The sequence below is a fragment of the Lissotriton helveticus genome, chromosome 5_1, assembly GCF_964261635.1.
Source record: "Lissotriton helveticus chromosome 5_1, aLisHel1.1, whole genome shotgun sequence".
NCBI classification, from domain to species: Eukaryota; Metazoa; Chordata; class Amphibia; order Caudata; family Salamandridae; genus Lissotriton; species Lissotriton helveticus.
Genome location: NC_136065.1, coordinates 1913995660 through 1914011584, shown reverse-complemented (window position 1 = coordinate 1914011584; position 15925 = coordinate 1913995660). Strand labels below are relative to the sequence as shown.

General features: G+C 42.9%; 1 protein-coding gene across 1 annotated transcript; it reads right to left on the bottom strand.

Annotated features, from left to right (window-relative positions):
- Nucleotides 1-238: 238 nt before the first annotated feature.
- Nucleotides 239-14714, bottom strand: LOC144756002 (keratin, type I cytoskeletal 12-like). Its single transcript, XM_078645476.1, has 8 exons — nucleotides 14206-14714; nucleotides 10382-10464; nucleotides 9201-9357; nucleotides 7775-7936; nucleotides 6332-6457; nucleotides 5700-5917; nucleotides 3128-3198; nucleotides 239-673 (listed from the first exon to the last, which is right to left on the bottom strand). Exons 1-8 carry the CDS (start codon nucleotides 14647-14649, stop codon nucleotides 576-578), a joined length of 1359 nt encoding a protein of 452 aa, XP_078501602.1. The 5' UTR covers nucleotides 14650-14714; the 3' UTR covers nucleotides 239-575.
- Nucleotides 14715-15925: the final 1211 nt, after the last annotated feature.

Genomic DNA, 15925 nt, shown 5'->3' with positions numbered 1-15925 from the left:
TCTACCACTCCCTGTATTTGCAATGGGGTCTCTGGCCATTGTCCCCAGAGACCCTCCAGGACCTGATATGATTCACATAGAGATATTGATCATTAAGAAAAAGCACGCAAAACAGTGTATTGCTTCATGGTGTTTATTGGACCACAAGATGTCACAAAAGACAGGCTCCATATACCCGCCACAGAATATTTCCACGGAGGACACGCAGCAATTGACACACCTCAGCCAGAGTCAGAGACAAGACAGAAGAAGGTTATTGGCATGAAGGGACTTGCCGATTTAAAGGCTGCACTAAATAAAATTCGATTTTTGGACGCATCTGATGACAAGGTCGTGCATTTGGCTACAGAAGTGATCTTTGCTCAACAGACTGAGACCCTGGGATATGATTGGACACAAGATAGCCAATAACCACTGCTGCTTTTCTCTCTGTTGCCAGAATCGCTTCTGTTCCCAGTGTTGGAGCAAACTTCCTGCGTCACATTAATAGAGTTCTCATGGAGGTAATTTTACAATCATTTTCTGTTCCAAAACGAATCCACCAAACACCCCACGCTGCCTTCGAAACCCTGGTATTACATCGACTCTTCCATCTCCTTGACTTCGGAAGACACAACTTTACCGTCGACCACTTCCTCAATGATTGTTTTCACTTTTCTGGTCTTGGTGGGATCTAAAAAATAATAATCAATAAAGAGGCATTGAGACGTGTGTTACCAATGACAATGAGTCCCACTTAACATTCATAAGACAGGGACTGTTTTAAATTTAATAGCATCCATTGTGTACAATTGTCTCGCTTGCTCGATGTTATGGGTTGTGTTGTATTTTCTGCTGCAGCCATGTATCTGGGATTGCTCATGACCCTACAACATGCTATACGGCCTCAGAAGGGCTGAAGGTCAGCTGGTATGCAATCCTTGCCAGAGAATATCAGAGTGGACAAGGGAAGTGGGGTGGTCACCAGTTTGTCGCTTTACTGGACAAGGGAGTAGAAATCAATTGGTGTAGGATTGACCCCAAGTGACAGGTTGGTTAATCGAATACCGAAAATAACATGCTGTCTCTCTGTTTGGCACAGGGTGTCACAGCACTGCCTGTGCTTTACAGAGGGACAAAAATAGCCATTTTATGACAAAAAATACGTATTTAAAGATATAGGCAAAATCCTGCCATTTTTTCTCTTCATTTGTAGACAAAATGACTTTCAAAGAATAAAATTGAAATAAAAACACAGAAATGCCTCTAAACAAATTCGGATAATAAAGTGATGAATGGGGTCAAGATTAGGACTAGGGACCAGATTTTAATTCAAATTAAGTTTAGGTTCAAAGTTAAGGTTAGGGTCAATGTTACGGTTTGATATGCGTATGGGTAACCTCATTCCTGAGTAACAGGGATGGAGTCCATTTACTTCCAGGGTACGGGTTAATGATAAATTTAGGATAAACATTTGGTGTTTAAATGGCTTTCTACTTTGACCCCTCCGTATTTGAAGGAGAACGTCTTACTTCATTCTAGGCCTGAGCTTTCAGTCTACTCTAGGGGGAAATTCACTTCTATTGTCCTATTGCCTAGTTGACCTGGGTGGCGATGGCTTCTGTAGTTGTACAATTTAGCATTGGAATTCCATGTTCAGAAGTCTGTGGTCTCTATTCAAAGTTCATCTCAAAAAGTAGCTGTCTTACTAGGGCTCTGAAGCTATAGACATGGGGCATAGAGGCTCTAGCTCCTCCTGGGATTCTTACTTGGAAGTACGCAACATAAATGCCACTATTCATTGATTCATAGGGTAAGGGTAAGATAAGTGTCAAGATTATAATATGGATGAGGGTTAGGTTAGGGTCAGGCTAAGGAATGACCTCAACCTAACCCTATCCTAATTAAAATCTAATGCTAATAAAAAATCATGGGTTAATTTAGAACTAGAGTTCAATGTATTTCTAAAGTCCATTGTAGAAATATACTTGTGCCAGGTGATGTTGTATAATCAATAGATTTTCACTCAAACATTTTCTACTAAATTGTATTCAGTGCCTCCATTTCAATGCAAGGTATTGCAAAAACTGCTCCTTTCATTGAAAGTTTTTTCAGTGAAAAATTAAATGAAGTAGAATTTCTCTGGAATTCACTTAGATGACATTTCATAGATTTCTCCCCGCAACAGATCTTTTATTTAAGGTTATAAGTCAATGAGTAGTGCAATGATTAAAAGCACAAACCATGGCGGTGTCTTGTAATCTCTTTAAAAATGTTTTGATGAAGGTGCACGCTACATGTGCTATATAATAACAAAATGACAACCAGCATTCTCTTTTACACAGAGGTAGCAGGTGCCTTGAAGTTAGGGAGATTTGCACCACGTTTCCTATTTTTTTGGGGATGTGCAGTTTTCTGTGAGCTGCAGCTTACATTAGTTTTTCCTCTGTTTGGAGGAGGGGAATCCGCGGGGTTCGCATTCTCATTAGAGTTTCACTTTCTAGCTTAACGTTTCACTAACGTCACAACCTGTAGATTATAATAGTCGAGCTGTGAAGTCACATTTAGAAGAAAATTAACAAATTATAGCGGCCTTATGTATGACTGTGTAATTAGTGGTTCAATAGAGATGACAGTGGTTTAGTGAAAGCCTGCCTAGTCCCTGCCGGCCTGTGACGGTAAATTGGGAATAGTACCTATACCACACACTTGTTATGCTCACTGACTTGTTGTGGTGCACCTGAAATTCGAATTGCTACTGACTTGCAAATATTAAATAGTATTTGCCATTTTAGATGGCCAATTTGAAATCCTGTTCATCATTTTGGAGTGATCAATTGCAATTCTATTTAGCCACTGACGTCAGTGAAACGTCACACTCCTGAAGGAAAAATGGAAGCCATTAACTGTAGGGAAGTCAGTGAATAGTCACACTCCTGAAGGTAAAAGGGAAACCATGTTGGTCAACTGAGATCCTGCAATCCTGATTACGCAATTAGAACTTCCGTTGAATCTCAGGAGCACTTGGCAGACCAATCAGAATCGAAAATCTTCATATATCAAAAGAGGCAACTTTCTGAGTGATCAGAATTTCAAATTTACAAATGGTTAACAAGGATCCGTTTAAACAGAAGTGCCATCAACTTACCTCTCTTGGTTTCTGATGGGGTAGGTGATTGGACTACTTCCACTTTTGTTGTCTTTTGTGTCTCATATCCGCTGCAACGGAACACATGTGCATTAATAATCAGGCCTTGCGAAATTTTGTACGAAATATTGACAGCTAAATTTTCGATTTTCCATTCTTTATAAACTTGCTCTATGTCACCAAAATCATAGAGTTAGGGGGAATGATATCACTTACTCCACCTAATGATGTCACAGAGTGAGTCCTTAAATTTTTACTCTTGAAGCATCACAGGAAGGGACAGAAAGTAACAACACTAAGGGGCATATTTACAAGGGAAGCGCTGCGTTAGCCTTCTTGGCTTAACGCAGCGCTCCACCACAGGAAAAGCTGGTCTATGCTGTATTTACAACAATACGGTGCAGATCTGTGTTTTCCCCTGCACTGGATGTAGCTGCCTATTGCCAGCGGAGGCACCCTTGCACTATAGTGCAACGGTGCCTGGGTTGTGGGAATAATTGTTAATGTGCAGGAAGGTGTCTCTACCTGCACATAAACAATCTTAAATGGCGATTTGTAACTGCTTTGTGCAGCATGTGTGCCGCTTTGTGCTGTTTATGTGCAGGAAGGAGGGACACCTTCCTGCACATAAACAATCCTTCCAGCGATTTGCTGTTTCTATGTGTGCTTAACAGTGCAGCACACATAGAAACAGCAAAAACAAAGAGAAATAAAGCATTTCTTCTCGTTGCACCATGTTAAAACCAGAATTTTTTAGTCTTCATTTTGGGGCTGCAACACATTTACGAATACTTTTGAACACCCACTGCAACACCCATTGCCCTCCCCTTTCACGTTGATTATAGAATGAAAGGGGGCCTTATTCACAAGGCGATGTTAAGCTATATTAAGTGGCTTAACACCGCTTTGTAAATAAAGCAAACCCTTTATCGCAGCCCCAACATCAAAAAGGTGATATTCCTGTGGTGATAGAGGCTTGTAAATATGCCCCTAACTTTTTGTCCTAGGGGAAATTACAGGATTTTGATGAAAAACAAAAGTGGACAAATGGTTGCTTCAAAGTCTCACAGGGGTGCAAATACAACAGGTGTACCAAGTAGATTCAGAGGGATTTGAGTTGTCATTACTACTGATGGCCTTTATCCTTAGTTACTGTGACACAGAGCGCCTGGCTGGTGGTTTGCTGTTGCTGGTGATAGTTGTGATTACATTCGGGACCACTAGAGACCCCATAATCAGGTTATTTTATGATTTAATAATTTCAAGGAATAAAAGTTGTTCTTAGAAGCCATATCTGGCATAACTGGATGCCAGGTTGGCAGAATATCCTTCTCAATTCAAATACCTGACTAACATAGCCACCAATCAAATTACTTTCATTTTTCACTGTACTAATTCACCACTGTTCCTTAATGGGTTCCGGAGTAGCTTACTACTCACCAGAAACACTTCAACTCCCCATCATCGGTAGCAAGCACTATATAAATGCAAACTTTTCCCCTCTTCTATCCCTTAGCTACCCTTCTCAATCCAAACATTTGACTAACATATCCATAACTCAATTTACTTTCATATTTCACTATACTAATTCACCACTAATCTGTTATGGGTTCTTGAGTAGCGTGCTACTCACCGAAAAGGTGCTTCAACGCCTCATCAGGGGTAGCACATGCTATATAAATGCAAACCTTTTTCCCTCTTCTATCACTACACTATCGTTCTCAATCCAAATAACTGATTAACATATTCTACACTGAAATTAATTTCATATTTCACTATATTAATTCACCACTAATCCTTTATGGGTTCTGGAGTAGCCTGCTACTCTCCGAAAAAGCAATACGATGCCTCATCAGGGGCATTAAGCTCTATATAATGCAATTACAACACAATACAATATAAAGGCTGCGATGCCATGAACCCTGTTCATGCCATTTTCTTCCTACAGACTACACTTCCCATCCCTTTATCTTAGTTATGGAGATTTCTTTTTTCATCCCTGCTCTTTACCTTAGTCACTGTTTTCCTATATGTCTCTGCCTCCTAATTTCTTCCTTTTCTCTCTTTTGCTCTAGATCAATGCCTCTTGATATCCATAAATCTGGGTTTCCATGACTATCCATCTGCCAGCCCCTGCACAAATTAAGCACTGCCTCTAGTGATATCTATGGCTGCATCTCACCGGGAGTTAAGTCTCAGCAAGTGCGCAAAATTGTTGCTAATTGTAATCCATTACGTTTTTTTTTACTTTGCCAGCTTCGGGACCTTCACTGAGTTTTCGAACTTACAAAAAAAGGCAAGGAAAATGTCCTGAAAACTTTTCTGAGATAGGATCTCCAGCAAAAGCTTTTTCTTCCATAAGTTGACATTTTTCTTGCTGGTCAAGTTCACAACTTGGCAGAGTTGTTGAGTGCCACACAGCTCTGTAGTGCAGCACACCCGAACTTTAGAACCACCACACAATACTGAAGAGGAAGCACACTTACAAAGGACTCATCACCCATCCTGAAGAGTTTACACACCCCACCATGATTGGAGCAGGGCTAGTGTTAGCCATCAACCTGGTCTTTACCTAAACTCTCCATCCAGCAGGCGCCGGTAGGTCTCGATCTCCATCTCCAGCCGGGTCTTGATGTTCAGGAGCTGCTGGTACTCATAGCTCTGCCGCTCCATGTCCATGCGGAGCTGGGTCAACTGCTCTTCCAAGCTGCTGATCTTCTGCTGCATGGAAAATAGCTGCTGGCAGTATCGGCCTTCTGTCTCAGACAGGGTGTCTTCAAGGGATTTTTTCTGGGGTGAGAGAACAGGAAAAAAGTTACATGGATGGATATGGATAGATTTATGGATCAGTCAATAAAGGGGTATATGAATCGATAGATTGCTTTTATGGATCAACCAGTAAATAGAATATGTGAATGGGTGGAATAATTGATTTGTTGATCAATCAACGGATGGGTGGATGGATGGGTGGAGGGGGGATGTATTGATTTTTGTTTCATTCAGTAGATGGATGTGAGCATGGATGGACTAATGAATGGATTGACTGATTTGCAGAGTAATCTATAAATTGTTGATGGATGAATCAATCTATAGAGGGATGAATGTATGGTTGAATGCATGGGTGGATGCATGGATAGATATTAGGATAAAAAGACTTCTTTTGAATAGCGACATGGCATGTTGAATGAATTCTGGGCTACTTACCATGGCCAACTGGGCTTGGAGTTCTATCTCCAGGCTCTGGAGTGACCGTTTCAGGTCAGACATCTCACTGCGACTCGATGACACTTCACTCGCGTTGCTGACGATGACCTTCTGCAGCTCTGCAACCTGTACCAAGAGAGAGTAAATCCATTCTGAAACACAGGTTTGAACAAATCCAGCACTACTCCACTTGTGAACTTCAGATGAATCCAGATGTGACTGAATGAATCGATGGACACAAATTGTCCATTTTCAGTGGCCTCTGGGCTATGTAATCCTTGTTGGCATTGCTAGTGCTTGAGGCGCCTCGATAGCACAGTGGATCAATGTGACTGCGGCGTAAGTATGCAACCGGCTGGTTGCAGGTTTGAAACTTTGGATGGTTAACTCAGGAATTTATTCGGCAGAGGTTTAAAGAAGTGACATTGACAGCACCATGAAAACGGAGTACCAGATCAGAAAGTCTTATATATAAATGAAGTGAATTTTATTATCCCAAACAGTAACGAGCTATATGTGAAGTTTTCAACCTCCCTGTTTCCCTCCAATGTATCTACCTTTTGAAGAGCTCACATTTGCTGTGAAAATCAGTCTTATGGGGCTGCCAGACTGCCATGGCCTTATCCCTTTATCCAGTACCCTGCATTCAGGCAGCCATGGTCTCCTTGTTCCCACCAGTGGTAGTAAATTAACACCTAAGCCATTGTTGTCATCACACCCACATTCTTCGGCGGGCTACCATTGGAAAGCAAGGTAAATGTGTTTTTGGCACTTTTAGGAACGTTTTTGCAAATCATTATTTTTTAGAATAGCAGATAATTTTGTTATTCCCCTTTTCAATGTCTTCACATGTATTTCTTTGGGGCATGTTTGTGATGCTTGAAGACTATTAATGTATTTATAAATCATTCTAAAGTGCAATGTCTAGAAAAAATTACTATGGCATAATTACATTTAGAGGGTTTGAAAAGTTTACAAATTTCATAACTTGTGATTGTTGGAAAGCTTTGTAAACGTTACTAAGCTTTTCATAAAAGTGAAACATCTTGCAAAAAAAGTTATCGGATACAAATTTTTTGCAAAAACGTTTATTGCAAACTTAGGTGGTGTCTGTCAATTGTTTTCTGCAATGAACGATTTTTAGTTTTTTTCTGTTATTTATTTAAAAATATGCAGCATTTGCAAAGCGTAAAAATGCTGAAGATAAAAAATCACAAGTGTGGAAAGGAAAGGATTTGCGAGTACGCACACCCCTTAATTTATATTTTGCATTCTGCGGAAAATTTTCTTACAGAAATTTGGTTCATCGTCATTACTAGATTTTTGGGGTAAAAACCCTATTGAATTTTTCCTCCATTTGGTAGTAGCTCTAAAGCCTTTCCAGCATCACTGTTTGGTGGGTACTTGTTGCTTCATGCAGTGGTGTGCATGGCCCTTTCTTACCTTCTTTCTGAACATGTCTTCTGCCTCCTGGCGGTTCTTCTCTGCTAACAACTCATAGTCGGCCCGCATGCTGTTCAGGTTCTGAAGCAAATCCAAGGATGGTGCAGCATCCATCTCGACGGACACATCACCTCTAGCACCCTGGCGAGCGGCGCTCAACTCCTAATATGGGAAAGATTTTCAATAAAACTCTTTAGATCACGCTATGGTCTAACCCCACAACAACAATACATTCATAATGTTATGTATTATACAAATATTTCTTTGCAAAGGTTGTAAATGAAAAATGACTAGGAGGAAGAAATCCTTTAAGAAATAGGGAATGCATCCCAACCTTATGCAAGGCACGCTAGCCCCTGATCCTAAAAAGCAGGAAATCATTGAATGTACCTTGCCATGTACCGGATTTACCACTGAGGTTTTTCTTTTTAATTAGTAGATTTGTAGAGTAAGATACTATTTTAGAATTTCTGTTATTTGGGGATTTTAAAACGTTTCCTGTGTTACGCCTCAGTTATACCGTAGGCTCTCAAAAACGCAAAAAAATTGAGAAAGGTGTAATCTGTGTTTTTGACCTTATTCTCTCCTTTCTATTCACTTGACCAATCTTAATACAGACATTCAATGATTAAATCAAAAGTAGAGCACCTTTCATTCAAGCTGCTCACATTGTCTTCCATGAATTCGCCTCTATATTCACATTCCCTTTACATACACACTTTGCTTGCCCGGGATAGGTTTTCTCGAATACTATAGGAAACACCAAGAAGTCATGTTTTTGCAACTCTAGTGGGCACCAATAAAAACATACATGGGGTTTTTGACAACTCTAGTTTTGAGCTTCAGGGCTTGTGAAGGGCTTTTCAAACTCGTGTTGCCAGGTACTTGAACCATCTACAATTTGTGAAATTGGCTCTGTAAACTTTATTGAATTGGTCTGTGTTTTTTATCTCCAGGGCCTGTCATTGCCTCAGCTAAGTCTGATGGCTATTGGTTCTAGTATCATGGTTGGCTGAGCCAGTTCTGGTCGCCACTTGTGCAGGGCTTCAGCTTGTCTCGCTAATGTCTAGAGGCTACTATCATGACCCACATTGATTCAATCAACTCTGGTAACCATGTGAGTAAATATGTATGCAGGGACAGTGGTGCTTCAAGGCAACCATGAGCAATGTTCTGGAGTGAGGCACACATGAGGTGCCCAAGACACCTACCTAAAGCTTCCTTTTTGTGAGTGGAATGCTGGGGAACTTTAGTTTAATGCAAATATTTTTTTTTAAAGCTCTTTACGAGGATCTACTTTAAGTACTATTCATGACAGGTAGTTTGCAAGATCTGATCTTTGGTTTGCTCTACTAAATGATACAGCAGCCGGATTCCTCGAGAGAAGCCGGTGGAAAATCCGTCAACGAGATCAGGTGTACTCTACCTCCTCGTGGTTCTTCTTGAGGTAGGCCAGCTCCTCGGTCAGGCTCTCGATCTGCAGCTCCAGTTCAGATCTGGCCATGGTCAGGTCATCCAGGACTCTGCGCAGCCCGTTGATATCAGCCTCCACGCTCTGGCGCATGGCCAGCTCGTTTTCATACCTTAAAAAAGAAATTGCCATCATTATGACACAAGTAGTCAGGTTACAGTAAAGAATGTTTTCTCATTTCTTCTTTCCCCTTCCTCCAGAACCATACCTTATTCCCTTTGTCCCCTTTATTTATTTTGCTACCTTTCCATGTTTCTAGATTACGGTTAGCTATTGTAATACCTTTATCTTTTCTTATAATATTTTCATTCTTTTACTTCGGTTTCATATTTTTTCTTTCTTTCCTGCACTCACTATATTTTAATCCCATCACCAATGTTGACTTGCATATAATTGGCCCTTTTCTGTAGTGCAAAAACAACAGTTGATGGACAGAATGCAGAACAGTGTCATACATTCACCCCAGTACAGAGATCTGGGCCTAAATCCATCGTTTTTCTGCACTCCACACCACCCCAGTTCAGACATGGCCATATGCAAATCAGCCGTGACCCTGTGGCTCATGGGAACAGTCCAGCCCGAACTGCCAAGCCATGTCTTTCCTGGACCGGAATCAAGCATCCTCGGACCAGTTTCTGGCTATCAGCCGTCTTCAGCCAGGATAGCTTGACTCCAGTGGTGTAGAGAGCATGGGACTCACGTCTGAGCATACCCATCCCATTTTGGACCCCTTTACTGTAGTGGCACACTGAGAAAAAAGCATTGGCAAAGGCAATAGGTATTGCCTTCACGACCTACTGGCTTTGCACATTACTTTTTGGCAATGTTCTAGAGCATTGGCAAAAAGAAAAAAAAGCATGATGATGTGGCCATACTGTCTTCGTCAATTTGTATGTGCATGCATTTTTCATTCACTTCTCCAAGAATAAAGTCCATCATGTTGGGGCTGCACATATACAAAATGTCTGCTACGTCATGGGGCATTTGCGTCATTGTGCCTTTTGCATCATAAAAAGCAGTGGCAACGCCAATAGGCCCCCCTTTGCAGCCTACAGGTAAGAGCTGCAGCCTTTGCCAATTTGTTTTTTGTTTTCTCAGGGCCTGGAAGGCATTACGTTAAGCTACTTGCTACTCACTTCATTTTGAAGTCATCAGCAGCCAGCCTGGCATTGTCAATCTGCAAAACGAGCTTGGCGTTGCCCACAGATGCAGCGAAAATCTGGAAAACATAGACGTTTGTAAATAGGAGGTTTTTTGACTAGCACTCTTTCAAGCCCACTAAAAGATAAAAACAAAAATGAATAACAATCAGTGTGTTCAGTTACACTCAGTCAAAGCACCACCCACACATAAAGAAAAGTCTGATCCTGCCTGGTTTTAAATAATTATTTTGTGGCATCCACTGGTCCATGCGAGGCAACTGGTACTTGTGGCTGCATCCTTCAATTTTCTGTATAAAAAGATCCTACTTTTCTACACAGCTCAACCGCCCCCTCCCCCCAATACCACCACCACATGCAGATGACTATAATTGGCAGGTGGATAGAGGATTTGTCTTTATTATGGAGCACCAAACCCAATATTTTTCGTAAATATTTTAAAATCTCTCCCTTGTGAAATGTATCACATCAAGAGCACTTGGGGTGCACCAACATTTCACACTTTGGGGTGTTTGGTGACCCATGTTACCCTGACGCTTTTAAGTGGGTGAAGAGCCCAGTTTCCATTAGTGTGAAGACTGTGTGTTGCAGATGGCCCTAAATGTATAGATCTTATGATAGGCTCGGGTTTTGAGCCTGAATGACTTGACACTTGTTACATTGACTATCCCAAGAAATAAACATCTCTGCCTCATACGCCCTCTCACCCAGACCACAGAGGAGCTTTATACTTTTAGTCTGAGTTGTGGTTGGAGGTATGTGCCCCTCAATCGGATAAAATTGACGGAATAAAATTTCCAGGAGTTATGTATTGTAGTTCTCAATCTGCAAAGTTTGTCATTTTTTAATAGTTTCTTTTCAACTTTGATATCACACAAAAAAGACAAAAACTGCTGACACGTGTTACACCCGACGGCCAGTTGGTAGAGGGCTTTTTCAAGGCGAAATTTCAGAAGTGTGATCCTATAGTTTTAATCCAGTAGTCTGAGCAACGTGGTCTCTGCGGTCCCGGGTGTAGCCATTTGTGAGGCGCGTGCCATCCCTACATTGGGTCTCTAAAACGGTAGCGTGAATCCTAGATTTATCCACCCATCTGAGCATCTTCAACTTTATACTTTTATGTCTACTGATGGGTGAGCAGTCCCAGAGGTAAATTTTCTGAATCCCTCAAAATCATGGCCAGGCCACACCTCTTCCACTCTAGTGAACATCTTACATTCACAGTTGGCGTGAATCAGCCACGCCTCTTCCTCTCTGGCGCACATCTCTGATTCACAGTTGTGGTGAATCTGCCACACCTCTTCCACTCTGGGGTAAATCTCAGATTCAAAGTTGGCGTGAATCAGCCACACCTCCTCCAATAAGAGGAACATCTCAGATACAAAGGTGGCATGAATCAGCCACAGCTCTTCCTCTCTGGGGTAAATCTAAGATTCAAAGTTGGCGTGAATCAGTCACACCTCTTCCAATATGAGGAACATCTTAGACACAAAGGTGGCATGAATCAGCCACACCTCTTCCACTCTGGGGGTAAATCTCAGATTGAAAGTTGGCGTGAATCAGCCACACCTATTCTACTATGAGGAACATCTTGGATACAAAGGTGGCATGAATCAGCCACACCTTTTCAACTATGAGGAACATCTCAGATACAAAGGTGGCATGAATCAGCCACACCTCATCCACTCTGGCACAAATCTGATTCACAGTTGGCGTGAATCAGCCATACCTTTTTAACTATGAGGAACATCTCAGATACAAAGGTGGCATGAATCAGCCACACCTCATCCGGTCTGGCACAAATCTAATTCACAGTTGGCGTGAATCAGCCACACCTTTTCCACTATGAGGAACATCTCAGATACAAAGGTGGCATGTATCAGCCACACCTCTTCCGCTCTGGCGCACATCTCTGATTCAGAGTTGGCATGTTAGTGCCCTGCATTGTGCTCTGTGACGCAAACGGAGTGAGAAATAGATGGTTGAATGAGTGTGGGCACTCTAAGGAACCACCTCTCTAAAAGGCAAAGGCTTAACAGAAGACAGCAAAAATACTGAATGTGCAAATACAGAAAAAAAAACAGAATAAAGAATTACCAAACTATTGTACCACCAAAATAATGACATTATTTATATGTGCGATATTGTGGGCTGAGAGAGTTGGTGGAAGCTGTGTCCCTTTTTTCTTTGGAAGTTGTGCATTAAGAAATAGACGATAACTGAAAAAAAAGGCAAATCATGAGGGTAAAAGAAACAAAAAGAAAACCATTGCATGTGAAAAAGAAGTTTCATAAATGTTTAAGTAGAATGACACGGAGTCGATCGAAGTATTTCTTGCTATTATTGTTGCCTTTTGTTAAACATCTAAATGTGTACATAAAGTACAAAACATGAATTAAAGGGTGCTACACAGCACACACACAAACCCCATGGTAATCTGCACATTACACAGCTCCCTAAGTAGAAACAATGAATGACTATCTGGGAGGTCATCACTTCTTTTAACCTGATACTAACTGTGTTATTCGATCTGATGCTCCAATTTTATCGTACATATACTTTACAGTTCTGTTGTTCTAAAAGAACATCAGGTGCATTGTGTTTATTTTTCCTTGATGTATTGAGTGTTGCAGTTTTATCTCATCTTCATTAATACATGTTTTGTCATTGAGTATAATGACACGACACATGTTTTGCTTGAGGCAAAGCTGTTGTTTACTTTACTCAAACTGTAGAAGACATCTGACAAGATTGAATGACACTGTGAGGGCCTGGTTAATAAAATTCATGAACAAAGGCTTGCATTGTATCTGCTCTACTGGGTCTATAACACAAAAAAGTCAACCTTCATAAGAAATCAAACACTTTATACTTTGGTTGTGTCTCTCCAGCATTGCTGGGAAAGGCTATCCATCGAAAGAACAAAGAGTAGCAAAAACATCCCGAGAACCCCGAGATGACATTACTGGGCCATGCTATAGATTGACAATTTTGTGGTTTTAAGTGACATTTTTAATCTTTTCTAAGTTTCTGGTTAGCAGCCAATATGTAAACGAGAATGATGCTGCGCCCTGATGCATTTGATGTTGTTTGGAAAAGCGCATGCCTCGCCTCATGGGGGTGCTGGCCCAGCCAGCCTTTGCATATTTCCACCTGGGCTTTGTGTTGCTCACCTGAATGTACCCTGTTCCCATCGGAAAGTCTAAAATCATTAAAGTCAGCATCTCTTGCTGAGCAGGATTGCCCCGGGGCAGGCATGACTGTCTTAGGCACGCAGACGATTGCTCACAGATCCATCACACTTAGGGCCAGGCACACGTCGATGCTTCCGCTTGTGAAAGCAGGTGCGATGTCTGCCTCATCTACCTGTCTTATGGGAAGGGCCGCGGCTGCCTGCCTCCCTCAGTCAAACACCGACTGCAGTTCAGGTAAGACAGCTCAGTGGGTTAATGCAACTGCTTCAGAGATCTGTCTGTCACGGGTAGGACTCGACCCTTTATCATTCCAAGCTCGATATAACGCATAGCGCTGAGATGTGGAATGCTTTCATCTCCAACTTGCAGTTCTGCAAGAATCGAGTTGCAAGAGATGTAAAAACGAACCTACTGTTTTTCAGACATATAATGTGTTGAAGACAATAGACTCAGAGGAGGGGTATATTTTTGAACACAAATACAGAATTTGGCCCAAAATCACAAAGCTGAAAGGCCAGTCCACTGTGCCTGTTGTCACCCGTCCTGTCCTCGCCCTGGGCCCCTGCTTTGCTCGCCCTGTGGCCCCTGCTCCGGATCAGGGCTTACCTTGGACTTGAGGTCGTCGATGGTGGCGTAGTACTTGCTGTAGTCGCGGCCGGCGCTGGCCTTGTTGTTGGCCTGCTGCAGGGAGTACCAGTCGCGGATCTTGATCTCCAGCTCGCTGTTGGCCGCCTCCAGGGCCCGCACCTTGTCCAGGTAGGAGGCCAGGCGGTCATTGAGGTTCTGCATGACCTGCTTGTCGCTGCCCGAGAGCAGGCCTCCATCGGCGAAGCCGGCACTGCCCCCGCCGAAGCCAGAGCTGCCCCCGCCGAAGCTGAAGCCAGAGCTGCCCCCGCCGAAGCCAGAGCTGCCCCCGCCGAAGCTGAAGCCAGAGCTGCCCCCGCCCAGGCCGGAGCTGCCCCCGCCGAAGCTGAGCCTGCTCCCGCCAGAGGCGACGCTCATGGCATTGGAGCCCCCGAAGCTGGAGTACAGAGACCGGCTGGAGGACATCTTGGAAGGCTTGGGGATGCACAAACTTCAGCGGTGAGGGAGGCTGGAGGCTGTGCTGGTCCAGGCTGCCGCTCTGCCCCTTATATGCGCGCAGGGAGCATCAGGGTGGAGCCAGGTGGGGTGGGGCGCGGCAGGGGAGGGGCCGTGTCTGGTGGGGGCAGTAGGTGTGGGTCGGTCACGCTCCGATGCCTCCTCTCAGGGGAAGTGTCTAGTGGCCTGCTGATTCAGGGACTCACGCACGTGATTGCCGGCAAGCATCGGGGCTTGTTTGTTAGGTGACAATGGCCGATGGGTGGGGTGGCTTTTCATTACATCGCTTCTCATCTTCGCAAGTTCCATCATTGCAGGCTGAGTGCTCCTTCAGCGAGTCTGTGCCCGAGGGCTGGGCGAGGGTGAGGACTGCGCATCTGATGAGCGGAAAGTGCATTGGGTTTGATGTGAGGGGGGGAGGTGGATTCACGCACCCTAAACATGTTCTGCAGACTCAGCCAGGCTGGACCACACAGCCCTTCATCGCTAATGTATCATTATAGAATAGGCAGTCAGTGATGGCGAAGAGGTCACCTGTTTACTGGGGGTGGGCGGTTCCTGGGGCACTGGGACAGCCTTCATGGGCTGCAGATCTATCTGTCTATCTATCTATCTATCTATCTATCTATCTATCTATCTATCTATCTGTCTGTCTGTCTGTCTGTCTGTCTGTCTGTCTGTCTGTCTGTCTGTCTGTCTGTCTGTCTGTCTGTCTGTCTGTCTGTCTGTCTGTCTGTCTGTCTGTCTGTCTGTCTGCCTGCCTGCCTGCCTGCCTGCCTGCCTATCTATCTATCTATCTATCTATCTATCTATCTATCTATCTATCTATCTATCTATCTATCTATCTATCTATCTATCTATCTATCTATCTATCTATCTATCTATCTATCTATCTATCTATCTATCTATCTATCTATCTATCTATCTATCTATCTATCTATCTATCTATCTATCTATCTGTCTGTCTGTCTGTCTACCTGTCTGTCTGTCTACCTGTCTGTCTGTCTGTCTGTCTGTCTGTTTGTCTGTCTTGTCTACTTGTCTATCTACCTACCTATCTCTTTATCTTTGTCTGTGTCTAACTGTCTCTTTATTCCTGAATATCTCGCCATCTGTCTCTTTTTTTGACTCTCCATCTGAATGTAAAGCTGTATCACTATTTTCATGTCTCTCTATCGGACTGTCTAGCTGTTTCTCTATGTGTCTCTCTATCTGACTGTTTAGCTGATTGCCTCACTGTATGTCT

Bases quoted from the DNA above. Each gene is read 5' to 3' on its own strand.
- LOC144756002 (XM_078645476.1), bottom strand. From the start codon at position 14,649: ATGTCCTCCAGCCGGTCTCTGTACTCCAGCTTCGGGGGCTCCAATGCC. The intron at 7,937-9,200 runs GTAGAGTACACC...TTCCCATATTAG, and splicing joins TCAAGAAGAACCACGAGGAG to GAGTTGAGCGCCGCTCGCCA. The intron at 5,918-6,331 runs GTAAGTAGCCCA...CTCTCACCCCAG, and splicing joins TCCAAGCCCAGTTGGCCATG to AAAAAATCCCTTGAAGACAC.